Raw genomic sequence first — 27561 nt, 5'->3', positions numbered from 1 at the left:
CACAATGAATACATCTGTCATGAGTGCTAATCCTCTGAGTTACAGTTACTGAGTCTACACTGTTACATTTAATGCGTTAACATGTATACTAATGTGACAGTAGTACAGGGATAGATACAGGGATTAGCCCTTATACTGTAGGTTTTTAGAAATGAGGATGCTCCCTATTGTACTTTGATTAAAATCTGGATACTTTAGCTTGTTAATGTACTTATCTGTGGTTTCCGTATGTCTCTGCAGTAGTGATGGGCAAAGCAGTTCTTTAGATGTTACTGAATCACTAGAATCAGTTCATCAAAAAGATTCGTTCAAAAGATTCGTTCACCGAATCGTTCAGTGTCAGAGGAGCCCTGACTGTGTATTGCGTGGTCCGACTCACTGAACTGATACACGGCTGAGCTGCTGCTGCGTCTGCTCTGCACTGGTGAGTCTCGTTACTGGCCAGCCTTACGTTTTAAGTTTGTTTATCTGGAAACTAAGTCTGTTAAAACAATGGGGAGGTGTGTGATTGTGTTCATGTGGCTTGACTTCTGGCTACATTAGCTGTTAGCTTGGAGAAAACGGTCCCTATGAAAGTGTATCGCTGAGAAGAAATGATTTGAATCACTCAGGGATTGGGGTTACATCGTTCACAGAGTGATTCGTTCACTGAGTGACTCATTCACCGAGTAATTCCTCACGCAGTAGGCAGTCCCTCCCTGCACCCTGGCTGCCTCGCGAGTGATTCATGGACGGAATTAGAAGTTCCACTCCCGGCCTGCATGCTCGCTGCTGAGCTCAACTGAACTGAGAAATGAAAGAATCAGTTCCGGAAGATGATTCAGTTCAGGACATTCACTCAACAGATTCGTTCTTTTGAACGATTCGTTCGCAAATGACACAACACTACTCTGCAGTATGGGCTGGTGTTTGATCAAGTAGAGTTATGTTAGTAGTTTGTCCTTACAGCAAAAGTATGATGATCAACCTGTGGACAAACCCAGTCGAAATGAGCCATTTAAACTTCCTTGGATAATAAAATCCCAAAACATGTATACATAGAGACAAATAACTAACAAAATGTTTGTAAGCCTGGGTCAAAGTTTCTCCCATCAAGTCTGGTCTCTGATGTTTTATGTTAAAGTCAAATATGGTCCAAACCAGGATGAGTCTGGATCCTAGCATGTATGCAAATGTAGTCATTGTTTTGCTAACCTAAACGCTTTGTTGCATAGTGCTCTTTGTGTGAGTGCTCCAGCAGGACATCAGGGTAAAAACAACATTTACAAAGTATCTTTTGTTTAATTTGACCCACTTAAGAAATGATAGAAGATGATCTGAAAGAAAACCTTGGAACAAACACTAAGATGGTTAAAGTCAACACTAAATCATTGTGAAATCACTATTAGTTCCAGGCTTGGCAGCTAGAGATGGGTTTGGCACCTGAGTCATGATTCTGTTCCGTTGTTGCTCCTCTCAGGTCCCATCAGAAAATACCCTGCTGACCTCAAAGTGAAGTTTCCAGACACCATTGCTCTGGTGGGGCAGAACATCACCTTGGAATGCTTCGCTTTGGGGAAGTAAGTGTGAGAGATTATTAGTTACGACTGTTTGAGGTGTGCACTGTTAGGACTGAAAGGTTTCATGAAATCTGATATCAGCCAGTGAGACTTATCTTTTATAGTGTAGATGACCTGGCATAAACTCTTATTGTGTGAATATATGGTGTACGTGACCTGGCATAAACTTATTATCCTGACGTGACCTCAGCAAAATCATCTGGCAGGATTCTGGCCAAATTTGGTTATGTGAGGAGAAGCAGTTGGTCTCTGAGCTAGTTGTCTAGGTAACAGGAAAACAGGAAGTGACAGGGAAAACATTTGAATGTGTCATGGAAAGCTGTAGGTGTGTCCATTAATCCTGCTTGCTTGTCAGACACTATAAATTGTTATGATGTTCTAATTCTTTGGCTTTCTCGTGAGTAAACCCTCAAATGTCCAATCCTGGGTTTTGAGTCTCTTTTTTCTACAATATCTTCTACATTTAAAGAGAATTTAAATGAATATAGAGAAAGTTTCAGAGGGTTTTTTTCTGCTTAACAGTGAGGAAGATTAGTGTTTGTTATTATTGTGGCATAAAATAAGTTAAATTCAAAGATGGAGCATATCAGACATAGATACTATCGACATCTGAAGTATGAAATTAAAAGTAATAGGGATGTATCAGTCTCTCAAAACGCCGTATTAGTTCCCCCCAATGCTCAGCAAAATGTTGTTTACTGTTGCTTAGATTGTTTGAGACTCCCCTCCTATTCTCTGAGCTAAATCATTTATTAATCATGTTTCAAAATGATGAGAGCAGTGATGCGTTACATGTTGAAGCCCGCTTTGTGTATTATTTCTCTCTCTTCTCTCTCTGCCCTTCCCAGCCCCGTCCCCGAGATCCGCTGGAAGAAATTAGATGGACAGCTGCCACCCAATCACGAGGTGCGGATGGCGGGAGCTCATCTGCACCTGTACAACGTACAATTTGAAGACGCTGGCAGCTATCAGTGTGAGGCAGTGAACTCGAGAGGAAAAGACTATCATGCTGCACATGTGTCTGTCGAAGGTGAGATTTGTGTTGTATGTCATGTCAGCTGTCTTTTCTTAAAACGTGATGATGGTGGTGATGAGGAGGAGTACAAGCATTCATCAAATGTAAGTTTTACAAGTTTTTACCAGCTGTGTTAATTTTCTATAAATTCGACACCAACCCTTTGTTCTTATCAGTACCTATTACATTTCCCTCAGGTTTTTCTTTTTGGATCTAACACTTGCTGTAATGCCTCAAGTATCACATCATATACTTTTTTATTGAGCAGCTTTGTTTCCTTAGAATTTTCACAAAAACTGTAGCTCTGATTTTTCTCATTTGCAGCCTTCCCTGAGTGGGTGGAGCACATCATCAGCACAGAGAAAGACCTCAGCAGTGCTTACACCATGTCCTGCATAGCCAGCGGCAAACCTAAACCACACATCCGCTGGCTGAAAAATGGAGAACTGGTAATATTCAAACACCTAAATCTTTATTGTTGTACTATATTTATGTAATATCCACTAAAAAAATAAAAATGCAACACTTTTATTTCTGCTCCCATTTGTCATGAGTTGAAAGAAGAGATGTAAGATGTTTTCTACCCCCACAAAAGACTTTTTTCTCACAAATTGTGTTCACAAATTTGTTAAAATCCATGTAAGTAGGCACTTCTTCTACAAGATAATCCATCCCCCTGACAAGTGTGGCATATTAAACAGCAGGATTAGTACACAGGTGTGCCTTGAGCTTGTCATAATTAAAGGCCGCTCTAAAATGTTCACTTTTATCCCACTACACAGTCCCACTGATGTTGCAAGTTTTGAGGGCTGCTGACCGCAGGAATGTCCACCTGGGCTGTTCACCGTGAATTGAATGAATTTAGCAGTACATCCAACAGACTGGCAACTGCAGACTAGGTGTAAGCACACCAGCCCTGGATCGACATCCAGCTTCTTCACCTACAAGATCGTCTGAGACCAGCCACCCAAATATATGCAATAATTAGTTTGCACATCTAAAGAATTTCTGCACAAACCATCAGAAACCTCAGGTCTCAGACCAGTCATTCAGCTGAAGAAGCCAAATGTGGAGGTCCTGGCCTGGCTCACTTGACCGGTTGGATGCATTGCCAAATCTTTGGTAATTACATTGAAGGCGGCTTATGGTAGTGAAATGAACATTCAATTCACAGCCATTGTTGAAACTCATTAGCTGTTGGTTTAGCTCTGCCTCTGAGAGCAACGGCCAGTATTTCAGGGGTGTCGGTGTAGCAAGCAGATATCTGGGGCCAACACTTCCTTGGTTGTGTGCCTTTCATTTTGGCTGATCTCTATAAACAGATAGACAGATATGCATTTGAATGCAGATACATTTAGATAAAAAAAAGCTAATAAAAAGCTAAATTGTTGGCAGACGATAGCTGATGGGTTCCAAGATTGCATTTTGGCCAGTGTGTTTTGCCCCTTTAATCTCCGGACTGTTTACCTTTTCCCAGATAATCCATCCACCTGATTGGCGTGACATACCAAGATGCTGATTAAACTGCATCATTATTGCACAGATGTGCTGTGAGCCGGTCACAGTAAAAGGCCACTCTAAAATGTGAAGTTTTATCACTGTACAAGATCTGGTATCAGAAGCACTCTGGTATTGCATTCTGTTTGTAGTCTGAGTAGTATTGACCAATCACATTGTGCATACTGAAATGTGAGAGAACTCAATCTTTTGTGTGGAGAAAAAAGTTAGATCATTTGCTTCAACTCATGAAAAATGAGCAAAAACTGTGAGCAACAAAGGCTTGCATTCTTGTTTTCTTTATCTGTTTATCTATCTATATAGCTATCTAGATAGATAAACAGATATAGATATAATCTTATGCATTTCAATTTAGCTGTTGCTGTTATATACCCATGAGTGGGTGCTAGCATTGGTTGTGTAACCCTCCATAGAAACAACTGTCATCAGGCCTGAAAAAGCCCCAGGAGAGTAACAAGTAGTGACACACAGCAGCGTGGGGGAGGCTGTTTGATATATGCAGCTGGATACATCATTATGCATTAATGAAATCCTCTCCTCGTCAAATTAACTAATTGTCACCCGTACCTCAGTGGTTATCAACAACCAGCTGTTTGATCTGAATCATTTGCTTACTAATGGAATTTGAATTGCATGAAAATGTAGAATGATGAAATTTAACGTCCCACGCCATATTTTCCACAGACTGACAGGAAAGAGATGAAGTTCAGCAGCTTGACGTTTGACGATTCAGGGATGTACCAGTGCATAGCAGAGAATCACCACGGAATCATATATGCCAACGCAGAGCTGCGTGTGTACGGTGAGTCACACTCTGGCTACAGCCGCAGCACAAAGGGCTGCATCAGTGATTTAAAGGTCACGTTTCAAGCTGACTAATTGGAGCTCATTAGGACTTCTGGAGTGCAACGTCGATTTTATTTAAAAAGAAAGGAAACAAAACAGTGCTGAAAAAACAAATTGAAAATGTTTCCAAAAATAGACTTTGGCCATCCAAACACACGCACAATATGTTAGATCAGTACACCACACATTTTTATGAATGTAAAAATGGGCCATAAGTCTACTGATGAATAATCCAAACTTCCCTCCTCAGCCTGTGCTCCCACGTTTGAAAACAACCCAGTGAAGAGAGTCATGGCACCTAGAAACGGCCGAGTGGTGATTGAATGTCGTCCCAAGGCGGCTCCAAAGCCCAGCTTCTCCTGGAGCAAAGACACAGAGCTGCTCCACAACTCTACCAGGTGAGCAGGCTCTTAATTTTGTCCTCTAACCTGGTAATATTGTATGTATATTATTCATTCAGATGGTAAATGGAATGGCGTGCATTTGTATAGTGCCTTTCTAGTCATCCAACCACTCAAAGCGCTTTTTACCTCCGAGCTACAGCCTCTGAGCCACAGAGAGGCTGGTTAATCCAACACATTCTCATCCAAAAATGCCAAATACTGCCGCTTTGTCAGTGGACCTACACGACAAAATATGATGCGCTAGGTACCCTCCTGTGGCAGTTTTGGATGTTCAGGTATGGTGTGTCAATTTGTGCTTGGAACATGCGCTGGGTCTTTTCAAAATACACTTTCTGTATTCCTTTTTCTGCTCATGAAATGCATAGTCTTCTTAAGATAAAACTTAGTTTAGGTAATACATTTGTTATTAGGTTTACTTCTGCAGGTTTAGGCAACAAAACCACATAGTTAGGTTTAGAATAAAACATCATGGTATGGCTCAAAATAAGTACGGTTGTTATTAATGTAATGTTACGTCACAAACGTCACTAGCGCTGCATGTTACACATATTGGCACACTACATTCTTATTGAAATAACTCTAACGACTTTTGTTCCACAGAGGAAATAAACTCCCCTCCCGTCCGCCCTGTATGAACTTTCTCGCTCTTCATACTACACTAGTTACTGGCTGTGTCACAAACTGCCACCGCCTGGTGCTGCTGTGCGTCGGAGTCTGACACTTTGGTCCACTAACAAAGCCGCAGTATATGAAAAGTTGGGTTGAAACAGCTGCTGCTCAGTGCGTATCCTACAGCCAAGAAGGTTGCCTCTATGCGTTGGTGTCTGACGTTGAGATCCACTGACAAAAGCAGGGTATTTGATGAGTTTGTAGTGAGAACGAGCTGGTTTATTATGGCAGAGACTTCTTTTTGCACTGTAGTTTTTAATGCAAATATTCATCAACCTCTTTCTGTGACTGTGAGACACATCTGGGTCATATTAACACTAGGACACGTACTGAGATTGTGATGTCTCTGCTTTTAAAGGGATCTAGAGTCTATCCCACCTAGAGCAGCAAGGCACATACAGTATAGTGATTTTGGGGGATCTAAATAAGCTCTACATCCCCCAAATTTACTGTGTGCCAGAAAAGTCCTGTTGTTTGTCAGTGATTGCTGTGCACCGCTCTGCTGTCTGTCACTGGCTGACATTAAGCTCATTCTCAAGCTCATCAGCATGGACAGACTGGATGTGTAAATCGCTGTCTTATGCTCCTCACTGACAAAACAAGCCTAATCTGTGAGCTCTAAGACCCCCAACCTCCGCCCCCCCACCCTGCACACCCCCGTGCACCACACTTGGGACTCACAGAGGAGGAGCAGTGGCCAAATTACTATGCAGCATACGCCTCATAGTAATCTTTACGGTGGTTGTCTGCGTGAGAGAGGGTGTGGAATAGTGACGGGGCAGCTGGCACGATGCTGTTTGTCATGCATGAATATGAAATATGCAGAGAAAAATGAATCAAACACTGCTTCCTCTTTTTAGAGCAATTTAACGTTGCTGAATAGTTTCAAGTTCACATTCTTGTCCTTCTTGGAAAACCATACATCCCATTAGGGAACCGACAAACATTCAGAGTACTTTCATCATTTTTCATCATCCACACATCCATGGAATAACACGTGCTGGACTCTTGACCTTCATATCGTGCTGAATATTTTATATCACATAGCTCTTTCTTGTCAGTGTGTGAAGAATTAATTCTAGTTTTTCCTCAGGGTGTTCATCTGGGAGGATGGGAGCCTGGAGATCCTCAACGTGACGCGAGCAGATGAAGGCAGATACACTTGCTTCGCCGAGAACGACCGGGGCAAAGCCAACAGCACGGGTGCTCTGTTGGTTACAGGCAAGTTCCAGCTCATAAAGAAACTTAACTGATGACTCTCGTCATACCTTCCGTCATTCTAATGTTTCCAGGAAAGTTTGTGTTGCTTTGACTGATGTCAACCTTTGCTGGCAATCATTCCTGTCCCACCAAACAGTCCTGTCCTCCAAATGTCTACTGTTGAATTATAGTCCTCTGAGCAGAGTGACAGCGTGCAGGCTACTGGTGGGTATTCAGTCATTCCCCAAGGACAGAGGCGAGAGGGGATTGCTTTAGATCAGATGTGATGAGACAAGGCTTCATCCTCACGCTGCTCAAAAAGACATGAGGGGAGGACTCGAGCTATAAAGTTGTTGAGATAGTTTGATTGAATAGCGAATAACATTGATATTATATATATAAATTATTTTTACTCATGATGTCTTGTCTTTAGACATGTAATCTCAGCTGTCAAACATTTTTAGTCTTGTACAGTTGAGCTCCAGTGGTGCTGGATGCACAGCTCTTTTCTGCCCTCTGCTGGACTTTTATGCACATTGAACAGCTCTAGCCATTTCATTTTAGTCAGTCATTTATTTTCTATAAACTTGAATTTAATATTTCCATTCAGAGAAAAAGGTGCAGGATCACAGGTGACGTCTCTCATTATGAACCCCCCTCTCTACTCCCACCTCCCATCCCTTCCAAGGCCAACATACATTAATACATGTACATTAAAGTAGCAAACAGTAGACAAGCACACTGTCTTAAATAGACTGTACATGAGACAAACAAACAAACAAAACAACAAGATGTGAGTTTGTAGAATGGTCACACTGTGAATCCTCTTCTTCAATGTCTATAATTATGGTAGTTAAAGGGCACCAGGTTATTTTGCTATTGGAAGAGGAGGTTTAGTTCAAGCAAAGGTACGTTCCTACGTATTGTATTAAAAGGAACCAGGTTGTATAAACATTTTTCTGAGATTTCCGGACTAAAAGTCTAACTTTTTCTAATTCAAGAGTACCATATTGTATCACACTTTGAAGATCGAGATAGTAGTGTGCTCAAGGACCGTCTTAATCTTATGATGCTCAAGAAAACGAAGGTGCTCTTGAAGAAAAGGGTTAGCACATGGGAACAAAAGATGAACTTCAGGCAGAGATCATGTATGTAGACTTCTCCAGAGAGAAACTTTGGATTTTCAGACTTGATGCAATAATATATCCTGATAATACACCCTACTTTTAATTGAGAAATATCAATATATGACAAGTGATTTGTTCTATTGTTGTTGATGTTGTCTTGTTATTATTTTTTATTATTATGATTTTTTTTTCTCTTATCTTTTTTTAAACACCTGTGGAGGCACGTCATTTTCAAAATGGCTTCTCATTATAATCCATTGCTGTGACCTGCCTGTGCTCACTTGTAAATCAAGACTGCTTGACGCCCCCTACCAAGCTTGTAAAATGTTTGCTTGACCTCTGTCCACCCTTTTGCATCCTGACGAAGACCATAGAGTCGAAACTGGTTGGTGTTTTAATGTAAACCATGAAATGAAAGCTTTGTAACTTAATTCAAATGCGTCTGTTCCTGCAAGCCAATAAAAGAATCACAAACAAATATGATGGTTAAAAGAACATGAAAATAAAAGCTTAGAGTGCATCAGATCAGCTGAAAGAGCAGAAACTAGAGTGCACAGGAGCACTTAACAAAAAGCATCTGAAAGCAGTTGGGTTTAAAGTTTATATTTGAAGCTGGCTAAGGTAGAGTACCTTTGATACAATCAGGAAGTTGGTTCCAGAGCTGAGCTGAGCTCGCCATGTTTAACTCTGACAGTAGGTATTACCAACAGATTTTCTTAATTCTTTATTAAGCCAGGTTTCCCATTGAGACACAAGATCTCCTCCTCTGGGGAGTCCTGATCAAGACAGCAGCATAATCACTTTTACATGAAAAACAATTTCACATAGTAGAGCAAAAAGTAACATTAGAGAAATAGTTAAAGAAGAGAGGCATTCAGGCCGTACCAGTAATATTCATACACATTCCACTAAGTCAGTGATTATGTAGAGCACAACAGGTCCTCCTCTTTGAATACTTAAAAAGTATTTGAAGAAGGGAGTACTTCCAAGGTAATCTTAGAGCTCATTCCATGCCCAGGGTGCATTAAAAGAGAATGCAATTGTCTCTGCTCTGAACGCACCCTGGAGACATTTAGAAGAAATCAGATTTGTAGATTGAGTGCTTTAGTCTAGAGATAAAAGGCTGGAGATATAATATGGAGATAGTTTACCTGATAATACCTTGGCAATAAATAGCACCATGTAGATTTCCCCCTCTGGTACAGAGAGAACCATCCTACACATTCATATAAAATGCAATGGTGAGTGTTTGAGCCTGCATTTGTGACAAAACATAAAGTAGCATGAGATGCAGAATCAAGTTTTTTTAGGTAGGCATGAGGTTGCATGCATGTAAATCACACCATCATAGTCTAATACAGATATATTTGAGCTGTGGGAAATTTTCTTTCTGGTCTAAAATTGAAATCATGTTTAAAAAACAGTTTTTGGTCTGAGGTCTGAGCTTTTCCAAGAGTATCAATATGGACTTTAAAAGTCAGCGCTTCACACCACATGCCCAGATATTTGTAAGAAGTCTCTCTTTCTATATACGTACCTTCTAATGTCTTAATAGCAGAATCAGCTGCCTCAGTGTGGACCAAGTGAACGTTTTTGAATTTCTTTCCACTAATCTGAGAGGTCTAACAGGTGTGTACTACTGAAACATCTGAGAGGTATTTTGGTCCTGCCTCATTCAGTGACTCAGCCATGCTTTAATGTCAATTCTGGGACTTACCAGGAGCCAGTGTGAAGACTTAAGCATCAGAGTAATATGGTCAGATATTTTGGTTTTTGTAAGAGCTGTAGCAGCTGCATTTTGTACAAACTGAAGCAGTTTGATGTTTTTAGGAAGGTGTGCTAAAAGACTGTTAGGGTAGTCAACACAGCTGGGAATAAAAGCATGAATGAGTTTTTCTAAATCATGTTTTGACACATCGGCCTCTAAGTTTGGCAATTTTTTGAAATGGTAAAAAGGTGATTTAGTTATTACTGTCACCTACAGTAGTTTTTAAACTTGAGATTGCAATCAATTAAGACACCATGCAGGGTTTTTAACAATGTCCTTTGCTTTAAGTGCTTTTCTCTCAAGATGATTCATAAGTCTCTCCTCATTTTTCCTATATAAGTTTATTTTAGTTTTGCATTTATTCCATTTACTGAAGCTCTGTCCCTGCGAATGCTTAAGATTGCCTTTTTATTGGAGTCATTTACATGTTATTTCCATCCATTAAATCAAATTTCTAATAATCTAAATGCAGCTGGACTGATGTCTTCTCATCCTCACTCATTCCCTCATCCTCTTGTGTTTCCCCCCAGAGTCCACAAAGATCACCTTGGCACCGTCCAATGCTGACGTTAAAGTGGGTGAGAACAGCGGTATGCAGTGCGCTGCGTCACATGACCCCTCTCTGGACATCACCTTTATCTGGTCCCTGGACGGCCGGGTCATTGACCTACACAAGGAGAGCCAACATTATGAACGCACCCTGGTGAGACATCACATTGTTTGATTGAGTGTTTTAAAGATACATTAACAAATTATCACAGTTTGACTTTACAACCCCAACTTTGGCCCACATGCAAAATCTCAGCTGTAGCCTGGAGCTCGTCCACGTCAAAGGTCGGGTTTGGGTTTTTTTTGGAACACCTGAAATGGAAAAGTACAGCCTGTTTTAAATGAATATGACTCTAAAAGCCATTTCACATTCCTTCCCTGAGTGGAATAGTGCATTATATATCAGTTTAATAGCAATTTCCGCTAACATCCATTATTGTTGACATGACCCACTCTCTCTCATAGTGCAGCTCTAACCATAAGTTAGCGGTTAGCATTTCTCGTTTGTCACTCTGCCTACTACGCAAACACTATTATGATTTTGATTGATGATACCCCATTTTTGTACACAAGGAGGACTTTCCCCTCGTAAAAACGGGGTCCAGTTCCACTTAATACTGTTTGTGTGGTATTAGGATAATACCAGTTTGACTCTGAGACAGCGAGTTCAATGCAGTCATGTATTTTCAAAGCACATTTTTGTGATGGTTTTACTGTTCTACGGTGGGAGTTCTGTCTCGAGCAAATATGTGGAGCTTGATATTTCTTCATAGGAAAAGAGCTGAAGCCCCTAAGCCGAAGTCAATGTCCAGTTCTTCTAATTGGCCGCTCAGGTTGGATTTCTCTGTCTCTCTGGTCTTGCAGAGTTACTTTGGTGACTGGAATAATGGGCCCTTTTTAAAGGATCTATAGTAGAGTCAAGTTCATGGCGCCAGTGCAGTTAGAGGGTGTCCAGCTCTGCTTTTGCTGGTTAAATGGTGCATAATCTGGATGCAAAGTAAGGCGCAAGGGGGGTTTGTTTTGTGCTTGACATGAATTTAACCAATCAGAGTGTCAATTTCCATTCGCTTCAAAAGCCAGGTGTGCCTTCAGCTGGTGCACTGCTATTTACATGACTGATTCGTCAAACTGTGAGCAGTTTTCTGCTGGGATTGCAGTAAGAGTTGTAATGTCACTGTGGTAAATATCATGGGCAATTTAAGCAGCAACACTAAAAACTGCAGTTATAAACTCAACAGAGGAAACAGAACTAAACTTTTAGCTTCTGAAATAATAAATGAAGTTAAGTGTTAAAGTGCTCCTCCTATATAAATGCACACAGCCTCTCTTAATGGGGAGTTGGAGTGCAGCTCTGCTCTGCTCGTATTTTAAAGAATGTAATAAATATTATCCTCATTTCTAATGTTTTATTTCACCCAACTACAGTCCATCCACATGTTTCTGTGTATGGAACAAGCAGAGTGTACATACGTTGTGAACCTGTCGATGTAGACACATTTTACTGTCTATATAATGCACCCATTAAGAAGCAGAAAAATACCCGGCCACTAAATGAGTGACAGGAAAGGAGGGAGAGACACACAGCAAAAGGAAACGAGTTGTAATTGATCCCAGGCTGCTGCACAGGACTCAGCCTATATGGGGTGTACGCTCTCCCAGGTGAGCTAGAGGTCGCTCCACCACCACTGACATTAGACTTTGTTTTTGCTCCATATTTCAAGATGAGTTCCAGGCTGAGTGAAAAATATCTAACATGATAATTTTGCTTTGACCATCACACAGTGGGGAAGTTTTGTCTCATGATGTATGATGTTCTGCTCACTCCTCAGTTAATTGTCTCTTGTGTCTTTTGTCCAGAATGGAAGCTCAAACGGCGAGCTGCTCATTAAGAACGTCCAGCTGAAGCATTCTGGACGCTACACCTGCACTGCACAGACCACTATTGACAATGTCACCGCCTCTGCCCACCTGGTTGTCAGAGGTGAGTCACGAGAATATGCACACAGCCATGTATATTACATATCATGAGGGCTCTAAAAAAAAATTCACTGTCAGTTTCTGACAAGGAGCAATGGGATTCAGCACGAACACACTGTTCTCTGATTTACATGAGATATTTCTGTGTAATGTCTGTTCTCCTCTCACTGGTTTCAAGTGGATTTTCTGGGTACTGTCAATCAAATCTGATCAAACTACACCCACACCGTCCTAATGAAGCAGATTAGCTGAGTGTTGGGGTGTTAAACTCTTTATAAATAATACCTAACTGCAAAGATGTTTTTTTAAACTTTGACGCCTGCTAATTTATGAATATTTAATGTTGTAGAGAAATTTTGAAGATTTGGAGCCCGATTTTCAGGAGGTTTAATTCCACAGAGCTCATTAAACTGAGCACAAGATAAAAGAAATTCACACTTCATCAGATACACATTCCTAAACTACTCATTAAAATTTTTCCCCAACTCTAATTGTCAGACACTGCATGCGAAAAAAGAGAGAAGCAACAGAGAGAGAACCCAAGTGCTTTATCCAGTGCATGTTTAGAGAGAAGTAAATCTCTCCGTCAGACCATAGCCGGTTTTGCCAGATATTCTGTTGACCCCAGCACCCTATGCTAAGGAAAGCGAGAGAGGAAGTGCTACAGGGGAGAGGGAGACACACACACAGGAAACACTATCTACCACCACCACCTAGAGAAGCTGTCTGCTCAGAGATGATGCACTTCGATACCAGTAACTTGCAATTACTGCCAGTGATAGTCGACCAGTACAGCCTTTCTATAGGTGCAAAAAATAATGAATAGGTCAACTCAAACATACATATGGCACCATATCTCTAGATTATATTGTTTGGCTACAGTGTGTGTTGGCACATTGCAATCATATTTATCCAAAAACTTTATGTACAGCCAAACAAACCTGGAAAATATATCGTAAAGTTTTTGCAGGAAAGTTTTTGTGAGTCTTGTTGCTTTGGTTGGTTTATTAGAAACAGCATATTTGATTAAACTGAATAGAATAAAATAGAGTGTCAGCTCCCATTTGTCATGACTATAATTGAATAATGTAGCTTTTCATACAGTAGTGAGCTGCTGGCAATACAGCAAGTTGAATGTTTATGGTTGTGAGTTGTGTGATGCCATGTGATGAGTATTTGATGACTAAAGCGTGTAGGACATCATAGATTTCTATCTCTCACCACAATATTTTGATAAGGCGAGCTGCTGATTTCTGTTCTTGTTCTTCCTCCCACATACAGATATCGACAGGCACAACATAAACACTGCCACTCTTCCACATTGCTCTGTCTGTCATTTACTGTATTTCACCTCCCGGATGAATCATCAGGCTTTGTTTTCACCCTCCACTTCCTGATGAGTGAGAGCTTGCCTTACAGCCCTCCCCTCGGGTCTTGAAACAGGCCCAGTGTTGGCGGACAAAGGGTCTCTTCAGATAGGAACCCAAGAGCTCTAGCGGTGATCTGGCTGCCAGTGATCCCTGTTGTGCCTTGGGTGTGCTGCCACTGCTGCTGCTCTCTGAGCAGGTGTTGACAGATTGCCAGGTGAACGCACAGCAGCTGACTGTAACGTTTCCCAGAGTGGAACCAAAACACAGGCCCTGGGCCGCTCCTAATGGAGTGCCAAATGCCAGCAGTCCGGGGCGCAGCGAGAGAGAGATGAAAGACAGCCATTTATCACAGCAGATGAGGAAGCAGATCTGCTCCAGGAGATTGTCCCGGGCTAAAAACACAGCTCTGCACCTGTAGCTTGTTATTAGTAGGGATTTGAGATAGGTTGAAGAGCTGTTTTCATATGACGGGTGTGCATGTTTTCGTAGCGTAATGTTTCAGTCCTGCCTGGAACGGTGTTGAAATGTGCTGCGTTAATGTCATTGTCTGTGAATTAGGAGAACTCTTCAGAAACTTTATTAAATTTGGTTCTGGGGATACAGTATGCCAGTTTGTAGAAAAGCACCGCCTGATATCACACAGGATTTCTAGCTCTGTTTCAATGTTCAGTCTGACACTGCGTCCACTCTGACTGATTTCTTTTTTCCCTGACCAGTCACTGGAGACCAATATGTCCTCCTGAGTCTAACCAACGCTTATGCATAGTCATGTCAACACACCTGTTTTGCAGGGGGTTTATTTTAACTACGAAACCACATTTTTATTTCATGATGGCAGACTAATCACTCAACTTGCACTTTGTAGATTGGGCAGATTCAAAGGCAACTGAAGCAGTTTGAAAAAATTGTGCTAAGCATCCATATGACACATTTAAAATCTGTACAATATTTCATCCCTTACATTGAATTATAAAAAAGTGTAGATATGTCACTGCTCTGCCTTCCCTCCTGACTCGTGGAGGAGAGAGGAAGCTTAAGGGCTGTCCAGCTTTGGCTGTCTAATCGCCTTACTTGTCTCAGCTCATATTCATGACTTGGAAAAAGTAAATCCTGGCTGATTTCTGAGGCTGTGGGCTGGGAGGCTAACCTTGACACAGTCTGGGTTTTCTATTAGGCCATTTTTATGTTCCAGGGGAAGAATCGAGAGCAGCAGGAGGACCAAGAGAAACACTGGATTCAAAAGCTTTCACCTAAGCTTTAGTTCATATATGTCAATGGGCTTTAAGCTCTGATGCCTTAATCCATCAGTCTTTGCTGATGTCTTTTAAAGAAGACACTAAAAAGGGAGAAATGTAGGGGCTTTGATGTGCTGTGTTTCATATGCATCAAACGGTGGTCTTGCTGGAGACTGGTGTTGAAGTATAAAGTTGTTAAACGGCCGAGGACTGTGGCAGAGAATTTCCCCATGAGCTTGAATAAAGATAAAGCTCTTTCAGTAACACTGTACCCTCTTTCTGTCTGCAGTTTGTGGGCAAGTAGGACGCTCACTTTCTGCCTGAGGGACGAGTCAAAGTTGGCTCTTGTGGGGATTTTAACTGGTGAAGGCTAAGGGACAGTGTCAGTAATCTCAACACGGCTGCACGGCCACTCTTGTATTCATCATCCATCAAACAACACTTTTAAGTTGTCTCTCATTCTCTCCTTTACCCCAGGTCCCCCCGGTGCCCCAGGTGGGGTGCGAGTGGTGAACAAAACTGACAAGACCGTGACGTTGCAGTGGAGCCGCGGAGCAGACAACCACAACCCCATCTCCAAATATACCATCCAGTACAGGGACTCCTTCTCAGGGGAAGTCTGGAAGAATGCCACCACATGTGAGAACTCCAGCACACTCATTGGTCAAATAAACACTGCTGCTTTAATGATGAGCTGGCTATGGTGTTATAATAATTTGGGTCATGGCAGGTAGTGATACTGTAGGCCTACATGGTGGTTAATGTCTCTTAAAGATGGCTAAAATATAATTTGGTTATGCCTCAAAGACTTAAAATATAGGAATGTATTCCAAAACTGGAACTTTGTTGTTGTTTTAGGTATATTTTTGTTAAATTGTGGGAAAGCAAAACCTCTGCTGTGCTGTGATTTAACATATTTCTTGGCCTTATTTAATACAATCTGTGCTTTTTTCTCCAGCTCCTGCAGACGTAGAGGGGAATGCAGAGGTGGCCACAGTGGTGGATCTGTTCCCCTGGGTAGAATATGAGTTCAGGGTTATTGCATCCAGCACTCTGGGGACAGGAGAGCCAAGCAGCCCGTCCCCTAAAGAAAAAACCCTGGAAGCAAGTAAGATCATGTCCTGACTTTGGTCTCGCATTCAATACATAGACTTACTGTAGGAAGACTCAGGATAACTTTAAAGGTCATGTGGAAATGTGGTCATGCAGTGCAGCTTTCCATTCTGACATTTATTCTTCATCATTCTATTATAGCACTGTTTACTTATGTTAAGTATCGCTGTAGGAGTGAGTCAGCACAAATCCCATCAGTCCGTACTTCCTACAGCAGAAGCACGCTGCCAAACTCACCACACAAACCTCTACAAATGAGCACTTTGCTGAAACTGTACACTGAAATTCAATTATAAAATGGAAATCACAGGCCTACAGTTACCTCTCTTAAAAAAATAATCATCATTTGAGAGCAAGCTGCGGGACTCGAGGCAAAACAAGGGAACTTTTGCCTCTCTGTCTCTGTCAGTGGCAGAGTTCCCACATTGACATTAAGGTGTTGCATTTGGCACAGGTCGAGACATTGATATTGTGTTTGCAGAGGAAGGATGTTTCAGTGCTGCTGCCAGGGGTAGGTTACAGCCTGTGTGGGTTGGCTTTGTTTGTGTGGATTCTTAGCATGTGGGCTCAGAGTTCTGCTGTTGCTGTCTTATTGTAGGTCCTGTGGTGGCGCCCTCGGATGTTGGTGGCGGTGGAGGGTTGAGCAGAGAACTGACCATCACATGGACGGTAGGTCTGGACTTCCCACTGGACACAAGGGTCAGAGGGGTCATATGTAAAAGCTCACAGGAAGGAGACATGCTGTTATCTCACCTTAAAGGGATAGTTCAGTCTTTTAAAGTGAGATTATATGAGGTGGTTAGCCATAGTCAGTGTGTTACATACAACAGATGTCAGTCAGCACGTCCCTAGTTTGGAGAAGCAGGCTAGAGTCTGACAGGGAAGCAGAGCAATGTGCTGCTATGGACAGCTGGTCAGCACCAAAACATATTTTATCCTCTAGGCGGTATCTAATTTTTCATACCTTCCTGAAACCTCACTCTCGGTTGAGTCTGGCTTAACTGACTCGTTAACTTGCACTTCATTCAAACTCAACAGAAACAAAATAAAACTTCCCCAAACTGTCTTGGTTACCCCTGTGACTCATCCAGTTAGTTAGTCCACTCTTCCACTAATTACCAACTCTGGTTTGGTCGAAATAAACCTGAGTTGTCTCTTGGTTGTTGTTGGCTAGCTGTTTACGGTCCTCTGTGCCGGAAGGGCACCAAAAACAAACAAGTCCCATGTTATTCCTCCGCCACTTGGAGTCGCGTTGTCTTTTAGCTCAGCTGCCTGTTCTACCAGCAGACACTGGAGACTGACCTCTGGTGGCACGTGCTGCATGCGACATTAAATGACTTTAATAGAAGGAGGATCGCCTGTATTTTTGACGATATAGAAAATGATACCGTGGGGATTACTTAATACTCTGGTATACTGTAATACCATGATACCACCCAAGCTTATTAGCCACATAAAAAAGTCACACCTAAAGAAATCAATATCAGTTTAAGTCTACACTATATTTAGAATATATTCCCACCTTTACCTTACCGTCAGACAGTGATTTTGACAGGCAACTGAAGCTGTTACGCCTACTTCAGTTCACTGTCAAAGCCGGACTCCATTGAGAAAAACACTAATTTAACATTCCTGAACACAGGAACACATAGTGTAAACTCATAGTGATTTTTTTTGGCAGGACTTTATTTAGGTTGCTAAAACATGTTTTGTTGCTGCCCCCGTCCACAGCTGTACATTGCTTAGCTTCTGTGTTGGCACTCCTGCTGCTTCCCCAAACTGTGGGCATGCCAGCAAACATCTACTGTAGGTAATACACTGACTATGGATAACTACCTTATAAAGCCTAACTTCAAAAAATCTAAACTATAGGTCAACTCAAACATTTAATTAACTAAGCTAATTTTAAGTGAGGGGGAAAAAAATCCATTTCGAATTATAATTATAACCTTTATTTTAGAGCACTATTCAAAACAAAGTTACAAAATGGTCCCCAGGATAAAAAAAATACACTCCACTATATAAAAGAATCAGACACCACTTTGATAATAACAAACAGAGGGAAAATGTACACCATTTCCAGTGAGGTGCTCATGACTCAGATGCATTTATTTCAACTTATAAAGATTGACATTTTGGCAAAACTGACTTTTTCAGGACCATAATTTTGATACTTCAGGTAAAAAGTGGTCCATGGATTTAAAGCAAGCCCATGACAAGTTTCCAGTTGCTTTTAAAGGCAATCAACAGATCAAATATATATGGCAGAGATCTGTCAAATTGGAGGCGAGCACACCACAGACCATAAGCTGGAACTGAAGAAGCAGCGCTGGGTAATGTCGCACTTTGACCAATCACTTTCACTATCACCAAAAATCAATGACTGAACTGAGTCATTATCCATTTCCCCGCTGCAGCCGTGGATGAATTAGCTCTCACAGGTAAATTGCCGTTTGCTCGGCTGAGTTATGGCCTTTCAGCTCCCAAGTAGCTGGAGGATGAGGCGATGTGTTAAGAGGTTAGCGCCTAATGCAGGCACGTCTTACTGGATATATGGTGTGAGTAAAGCCATGTGCCAAAAAAGGAAATGAGGCGTGAGGACAGATTGAGAGGGACGAAGCCACAGAGTGTCACGACTCTTTGTATATGACTCACAGAATGCAGTCATGTTACTGAATGGTGTCTAAACATAATTTGATTGGTGGAATAAGCCTTCTCTATATATTGCATGTGTAATTGGATAATGCTCTCTGGCAGGATTATGAGTTTCACACTGGGGACACATAAGCTTAATAGGTGCATTGAATAAAGCATTTACCACATTAAAGTAACTATTTGATGTTTCTGTCATCAGCCAGTACAACCTCAGTACTACTACGGGCAAAATTTTGGCTACATCGTGGCCTTCAAACGACAAGAAGGATACGAGTGGAGCAGGGTGACTGTACCTGACCCTCAGGCCAAGCGCTATGTCCACAAAGACCCCTCCATCCTTCCATCGACAGAGTTTCACGTCAAAGTCAAAGCGTTCAACAGCATCGGAGAGGGACCTTTCAGCCTAACAGCCACCATTTATTCAGCGCAGGATGGTAAGCACTGCGGAGATACACAGCTCTCAACACTGAAGCATAAAAGGGGAAACTGCCAAAGTGATCTCAAAACGATGTCACAGATCAACCCGGTGCTGCTTTCTCAGTGTCACAGAGAATGAGGAATTCTTCAACATGCCAACACTCTGCTATTTCAATCTGTCAGTGTCAGCTACTTATCACTGGCAGGCTTTCTCAATGGAGTAGGACTCATTTAATAGGAGTTCTCATGTATAGTTGTGAGGAATTTTAATACCCCTTGAAAGTGAACCCATCTTCCCCTCTCTCCGTCTTTCCTTGTGGAGGGATTATCATGATCTATGTAGCATGAACCAGAAAGCTGATAATTCGCCCAAGGATGCAAAGCATTTAGCCTAGTTATTAACTTCCACTGACAGACAGTTGAGATAACCACTGGCAACCCAGACATGATGGGTTACAGAGATGCCCCGTTGCCTTGGTAACCCACTTTGGGAACGCTTGCTGTTTGAGTGTCTATGATTTTATAGCTAAGCCTGCGAATGTGCTCTGCCTCCGCCGGGGTGTGACCATTTGTGTGCTTGTGCCGTATTGTTTTTCTTGTGTTTGTTTCTGTGTGCAACACAATGACAGTATGTGATGTGTCGTTGGTTCGAGGCCCAGCACGGCAATTTAACATTCGGGGACAGTTTCCTGGCAGGGACAGAGCACACACACCACGTAAGTGGCCAATAAGTCACGGAAAAGTGTCCGATGGCCCAGTGAAGGGATGTGGGCCAAGAGAGATTTCTGTCTCTTCACTCGCTCCTTACAGTGATTAATTCACATTTCTAAAATGATGCTTGAGCACCACTAAAAGAGAAATGGCGTTTCTATGGCCAAAAGAAACAGATAAGGAAATGCCAGAAAGTTTATGGTCAGGGTAATGGAGCCATTAGCATGTAAATATATTCATACATATAAAATATGCTACATTGCAATGTCAGGATCGCCCCTGAAAAACTTGTCCTTGAAACCTGTGACCTTTTTACCAAACTGTGCTCTGTGTCTCTCCTCAGCTCCATCTGAAGCTCCTGTAAGTGTTGACGGCAGAGCTCTGTCTGCCACAGAAGCCACTGTGTCGTGGCTGCCGCTGGCACAGAGAAATATAGATGGATACCAGGTCAGTGGAAAATTTTACTGAGGCATCCTGGTAAAAAAAAAAAATCTTAGCTACTGTATGTGTGAGACGTACTCTGGCTTGAGTCATGTAATAGCTAAAAATGTGGCTTTATAACTTGGTTTAAACTACTGTATTTAGACACTCCATGGCTGGAAACAATCGCAGCAGAGTCAAAATCTGTCCAAGTGTCAGTTGAGGTCCTGGTTAATTTGGCGACACCTGTAGTCACTGGTCTTTCATTACCTAAATGCTTTTAATGTGAAGCTGCAGCAGAAGGAAATGTTCAGTCTGTATTGCAGCAACTTCACACAGCATTTGTTAGCGACTGTCACCCTCAACACTGCAAGTATATGAATATTGTAACTCTATCATCAGTGGGCAGCAGTCTCAGTCACCATTGTGTTACCTCATTCAGCGCCAGACAGTGACTGAACAGATGTTTTTTCAAATTAAAATAAACCAGTCCTTTTAAGTGCTGTGAAAGCAAGGTATGTACACCACGCCAGTGCTGGATCCCAGTCATCTCACCTCTGTCCCTTGATGTCTTAGGTGAAGTACTGGAGGAATCAAGAAGACAGCGAGGGAGGGGCCCAGAGGGTGGTGGTTCCTGGCAGGGAGAACCACACCAGGCTGGAGGGTATGAAGCCCAACTCCCACTACATTATAGAGATCCGGGGCTACAACTCTGCAGGATATGGGCCGCCCAGCGATCACCTCCACATCCACACCAAGAAAGCCCGTATGTTGAGCTTTAAATCAGTTCAGTATTGATGAGCAGTGATCTGACAGAGTACGTGCCATTTTAATGTGATTGTTATTCATAACTGTTTTTCTGTTTAACAGCTCCAAGTCAACCTCCCAAAATTATTGGTAAAAAGTTAAAGGGCCATGTAATAAATATTGCCTGGGAACATGTGGAACCACTCGCTAATGAGGCGTCGATAGATGGTTACAGAGTGAGTACACTTCTACATTTACTTTTACACAGGTTATAATGTCTCTGAAGTGAAACGGCAGCTGCGAGGCACCTTCCATGTCTTATAACTTGTATGTGTGTATACCTAGGTGCTGTACAGGCAGCAGGGCCACTCCACAGGCACTCTGTACACAACCAGTAGGCGGTACATAGACCTCCCCATGCCCACAGATGGGAACTATGTGGTGGAGGTGCGGGCGCACACAGAGGGGGGAGACGGGGCTGTGGCAAAAATCGACATCACAGGTAACAGACAGACTCCCCTTCATTCACAATTCTGAGTAATGCAATGCAGTGATTAACTTTTGTGATCCTTGTTTCTCAGAAAACACCTGAAAATTCTGCAGGTAAATGGGTTGATTGGTAACAAGTGATGGTATCATGACCCGATATGAAAGGGGCATCCTTGAAAGGCTCAGTCACTTACAAGCAAGTATGGCATGGGGTTCACCTTTTTGTGAAAAAATGCGTGGGCAAATAGTCCAACAGTTTAAAAACAATGTTTCTCGAGGGACGATAGCAAGAAATTTAGAGATTTCACCATCGAAACTCCTTAAAATTATCAAAAAAAAAATCAAAAATTTGTAGAAATCCCTGCACAGACCCACGTTGACCCCTCAGGCAACACTGCATTAAAAACCAAGATGATCGTATAAAGAATATTACTAATTATGACGATAACATGCAGAGATGCAGCCGACTTCTCTGAGCCCGAGCTGATCTGAGATGGACTAACACAAAGTGAAAAAGTGTGCTGTGGTCTGACGAGGCCACGTTTCAGATTGTTTTCGGAAATAACTGACAGTGTGTCCTCTGGGCTAAAGGGGAAAAGGACCATCCAGTTTGTTACCACAGTTCAAAGTAAAGTCAAAAACCAGCATGTGTGATGGTTTGGAGTAGAGAAGTGTTTGTGCCCATGGCATTGATAACGTGCACATCTGCGAAGACACCATGAATGCTGAAAGGCACACACAGATTTTGTAGCAAGATATGCTGCCATCCAGACGTTGTGCACGTGTTACAACAATGCAGCTTCGTAGTAAAAGAGTGTGGGTACAAGACTCGCCTGCCTGCAGTCCAGACCTGTCTGCTAATAAAAATGTGTTCCACATTATGAAGCTCAAAATACGACAACAGAGATCCCGGATTGTTGAGCAACTGAAGTTGTTTATCAAGAAAGAATGGGAAAGACTTTCACATTCAAAACTACAAAACTACTGAGTGTCCTCATTGAGGTTGTAAATTGCGGTCAGTATTATTGCATAAAAGTTGAAACCTTTTTCCTTAATATTTCTGTTGTATTTTATTTCAAACATTCACATTTGTATGTCAGTAAGAGAGTTATTAGCTAGATATGTGATGTGTGTGTTATTTATGTTTCCATAGCCACACCTTATTATGAGAAAAGAGCTGGTAAGTTGAGAGATGTTAACAGATGGGTGGCAGAAAAGCAGTTGACACTTTACAACTTACTAATTTGAAAGAACGAGGCTTCCTTTAAATTGTTATGTTAGATGAACACTTACATCAAACTGAGTGAGTGTGAGGAATCTCTTGTGATAAAACACTGCTGCACTCTGTCTTCACCCAGGTTTAGTTTCACATCAGTGGAACAAAAATTAAGAAAGCCTTTATATATCTAATTTTAAATCCATAGTGCTGAGGCAACACGCTGTGACTGTTCGTTTCTGGCCTGCCATTTGCTAGTGAGATTATACAAGGTTCAGAGTTGGCGGTAGGTTATCATTTGTCACAGCTAGAGGGTTTCTGCAGGCTGGAGCAGAGCTGTCACTTCAGGTTTCATACCTTAGATTGGAGGGCTAAGATGGGAAACTTTACGGTCCATGACTAAAGCCTTGATAGCCCCCTGACTCGATCCCCTCACTGGCTGATGGACTGACAGGTAGGCTGACTGGGTAGAGAAGGCCTTAAGCCTCTGTAATTGATCTTGATGAGTAGAGGAAACCCCTCCTGTGGTTTTCTTTATCCCTTATCGTAGAGTCCAGACCCACCTGACAGCTTGATTTCACAGAGCCGGGAATTTAAGCCGTGGGGGGATTTCAAATGCAGGGCATTGACAAATGGAGGGGCATTTAAGGTGATCTCCGCACACATGGGGCACAATATCACACTACGCACACCAAACATGGTCTTTAGTTTGATGGATGAGAGCCGGACACTCGAGGGACGTATAGATTTGTTTCTCAAGTCAGCAGCAAATTTGACTGTCAGTTCAGATGTTCTCATGTCTCTGTGCTGGCAATAGCTGTAGCCGGAGGCATTATGTTTTCAGCTTGTCCGTCCATCCGTCCATAATAAAGAATACCTCAAGAACGCCTGGAGGGAATTTCTTCAAATTTGGCGCAAATGTCCACTTGGACTCAATGATAAATTTATGAGATTTTGGTGGTCAAAGGTTGGAGGTCAAGGTCACTGTGACCTTGTCTATTTTATTCTCGTGGATGCCATATCTCAAGAAGAGCTAAAGGGAGTTTCCTTAAATTTGGTACAACCATCCACTTTGACTCAATGATGAATTGATTCAATTTTGGTGGTCAAAGATCAAGGTCACTGTGACCTCATCTGTTTCATTCTTGTGGACGCAATATCTCAAGAAGGCCTAGAGGGAATTTCTTCAAATATGGCACAAAAGTCCACTTGGATTCAAGAATTAATCAATGACAATTTGGTGGTCAAAGGTCAAGGTCACTGTGACCTCAACTGTTTCATTTGTGTGGACGCGATATTTCAAGAAGGCCTTGAGGGAGTTTCCTCAAAGTTGGTTCAGCTGTCCACTTGGAGTCAAGAATGAACTGATCACAATTTGTTGGTCAAAGGTCAAGGTCACTGTGACCTCACTGTGGCCGTAATGCAATAATTAATGTGCTAATTGTGACAAAATTTCACACACATGTCTAATACAATATGTTGATGAAGTGATGACATTTTATACCCAAAGGGTCAAAGGTCAACTTCACTGTGCCATCATAATATTCTGCATAAAACACTTTTCTAGCCATTATTCAGTGTCATATCTCAGGAACAGAAGAAGAAACGTTCGGTCAGATACTGAATTGGTGACGCTAATCTTGGGTGGCCATCTTGAAACTGTTCTGATTGTATAGATCTTCTGTGCTGCCGAAGGGAGGATGTGTGTGAAGCATCCATGTTTTCACAGACATGGATGTAAACTGTAAGTGCAGAGTCATACAACCATGAAGCGGTAATTGTAGTTTAAGCAAAAACTGACATACCTTCATCTCTGTGTGTCTCTCAGGTGGAGGTGTGGTGTCCGCCCCGTCTCTCGGTGTACTCTCCCTGCTCCTGGTGGCTCTCCTCTGCCTGAACCTCTGAATGTAGCGCCATCTTTGTCTTCACTTCCCGTGAAGGAGACTCTTAATGGTTGACGCCTAAAAGGACTTTGGGACTCTTTCCACAATCTTTTGGTTCCACCCCGTAAAACCTGGGATGTCATATTCCAACTCTTCCCCTCTGGGATATGTTTGTGGAAATAGACACAGAAATGGAAAAATTGGAAAATGGACAAAGACATCCTTTATTTATCCACAAAAGCCTCTTTGGAGGAGTGTCAAAGGAGTTCTGTCAACTTTTTAAATATGCCTTATATAAACGACTGCACTTATCTTTCACAATAACTTGTTTTAAAATGGATCATGACTGAAAGTGTGAAGACAACACTTTAGGTTTGGCTGTCAAGTCTTTTTACATCATGAAGCCGACCTTTCTTATATAGATAAAGACGCTGTTTGTTCAGAAACGTGGGCTTCGTTTGATCTGATATTTTGGAAAATCTATCCTACAGTGCATTCCATAGTTTAAGGTAAACAAGTAGCTGTGAAGGATAAGTGTATGAGTTTATAAAAATGTCTTTATGTCTTTCTTTACTTGCAGTTCAGTGGCATTTTCTTCTACTTTTCTTTTTAAAACAGAAGCACACCCTTTGTTACAGAGATACAGTCAAAGCAAATCTCATCCTTTCATACTTGATTTTTTTATTAACAAACATCATAGAGGAAAGAGCAATTTATGTCATGCTGAAATAATATATCCAATAATTGATATTGTTTTGCTATCTAATATACTATGGATGTTATTTGAAGAAAAAATAGATTGGTTTGAGCTGCAATCAGTGCTTATTCACAAATCATAACATGAGCTCTATTGATAGAAAAAACAATTTCAAATTGTGTGCATGTTGACATTGTAAACATGGAAAGTTTGAAATGGTTCAAAAGTGAGTTTCGACACATGGATCCCTACGTGCAAAGCTGAATGTAAAGCAAACCACAGGAGCAGGAAGTGAACTGAACAACATATCAGACATGCAGTTTCAGATGCAGAACTGCAGCAAACAACATGTGCCCGTGGTTATTTTGATTGCTTGCCATTATATTTGTACAACTGTGCAGTGATCAAGTCTTTGCCACAACATCTGGGTCATTGTTGAACTAAACTGAAACTAAAAAAAACCCTTTTTGTTTTGACTGTATCATTAGGACCTCAGTGGTACCAGCTGGTGCTTGTAAAGAATGTTGGCATTTTATTTTGTGTTTTCATCTCTCTCGTTTATGGCTTTGTGTGAGAGTCACTATTAACAGTTATAGTGAACGGTAGCGACGCTCATGCCCTCCAATAATTGTGCAATGTATGATTCATCTGTGGCTACTTTATATTTTCTAATAAGACAACTTGCCTAGCTCCGATAACAGTAATTATTTCATTTCTCATTATCTGGTAAAAACAGAAGGTAAGCAAAGCCATCCGTGTCCGCGTAAGAGCCCTTCAGAAGCTCGTGACGTTGTTTCCACTGCGTTATTTTTGTCTTTTTATTAACATGTTATCAGAGATATATAAACATTATCAACTTGTTGTTTTATTTGTTTATGATTATTATATTTGTATGTCATGACCCACCTCTAGTTGGACAGTTTCAAAGTTTATTTCCCTCAAATGGAGGAAGAAATGCTGCGTTTTGAATTCCTCCCGATTCATTTCCTGTGTGACTGATGCTGGCCGTGCTTCTACATTGTGACTAATATATCAACATCCACCACAAAGTGCTTTTCCCAGTTTTCCTTCATGCGACAAATCATAAAAAAAAAAAAAAGAGTTGCCAAATGCATGATTGCCTTGAACTCTGACGTTTTGGACGAAGCAGCGGCTCTACATTCTAACGTGCATGACATTGGAGACAACACGGTACATTACTTTGCAACAAATCAACATCATAGCAACTTCTCAACCTCTCAGCTTTGTGCAAAATACATTCCATTCCTGAGTGACATCCCTTTACGTCAGAGACAGCGTAGATCTAAAGTCTGATATGTGCATTAGCTGCTGAGCTTCATTTAGCACGTCATCTCAAATGAAGTCATGGGGAGAGGATCTTTAGGGAGGAAATGTTAAACTGACTAAAGGAATCTCACTCATTCAAGTTCAGAAAAGGTCCTGCAGTCTCGCGCACACGATGGTGGGGATTTGATAGCATCACTGGTGGCAATGGAGGCATGTTTGGCTGTTTGCTGGGGGTTCGGTGCTTCGCTGGACTTGAACAGCACTTGTGAGGGATGACACTGGAACCTCTCATTGGCTGGACAAGGAACAATAAAAGTGTAGTTAACTATTGAAGATGTTCTGGTGTTTTCTCTGTTGCTTTGCAGTGAAGTCTGTGACGTGACGATCCAACAATGTGAGTTTACTGTGAGTGCAACTGGAAACAGTGTCTCAGAGCACCTTTGGCTGAGTTCTGTGAGTCAGCTTTACAACCCATGATGAGAAAAGTACTCAGTAAGTAAACAATGTAAAAACACTCCATTGAATTAAAAGTTAAAGTGCATAATTATCAGAAGAATGTGGTTTAGTATCATGATTAGAAGTATTCCTTATGCAGAATGGCTCCTTACAAAGGACAGATAAACCAGACAAATAGATATTAATTACAACTATACAACCCAAAAGTTGTCTCTATAAATAACTTAGGACTA

The 27561-nt window shown here is 41.7% G+C and overlaps 1 protein-coding gene across 1 annotated transcript in view; it reads left to right on the top strand.

Moving 5' to 3' along the window:
* The window catches only part of cntn1a (contactin 1a), an 89131-nt gene extending 62497 nt beyond the window's left edge, over positions 1–26634 (top strand). The window contains exons 9-25 of the mRNA XM_033635354.2: positions 1460–1559; positions 2408–2589; positions 2899–3023; positions 4777–4894; positions 5189–5336; positions 7105–7232; positions 10637–10809; positions 12513–12636; positions 15715–15876; positions 16196–16345; positions 16949–17019; positions 19205–19439; positions 20477–20580; positions 21130–21319; positions 21424–21536; positions 21646–21802; positions 24834–26634. Of these exons, the coding sequence (XP_033491245.2) occupies positions 1460–1559; positions 2408–2589; positions 2899–3023; positions 4777–4894; positions 5189–5336; positions 7105–7232; positions 10637–10809; positions 12513–12636; positions 15715–15876; positions 16196–16345; positions 16949–17019; positions 19205–19439; positions 20477–20580; positions 21130–21319; positions 21424–21536; positions 21646–21802; positions 24834–24910 (2357 nt within the window). The 3' untranslated portion in view covers positions 24911–26634. The remainder of the gene's footprint in view (positions 1–1459; positions 1560–2407; positions 2590–2898; positions 3024–4776; positions 4895–5188; positions 5337–7104; positions 7233–10636; positions 10810–12512; positions 12637–15714; positions 15877–16195; positions 16346–16948; positions 17020–19204; positions 19440–20476; positions 20581–21129; positions 21320–21423; positions 21537–21645; positions 21803–24833) is intronic.
* The last annotated feature ends 927 nt before the right edge of the window (positions 26635–27561 follow it).

The sequence above is a fragment of the Epinephelus lanceolatus genome, chromosome 5 (genome assembly GCF_041903045.1).
Source record: "Epinephelus lanceolatus isolate andai-2023 chromosome 5, ASM4190304v1, whole genome shotgun sequence".
Lineage (NCBI taxonomy): Eukaryota > Metazoa > Chordata > Actinopteri > Perciformes > Serranidae > Epinephelus > Epinephelus lanceolatus.
Note: the sequence above shows the minus strand (reverse complement) of the source record. Positions and strands in the feature narration are given on the sequence as shown.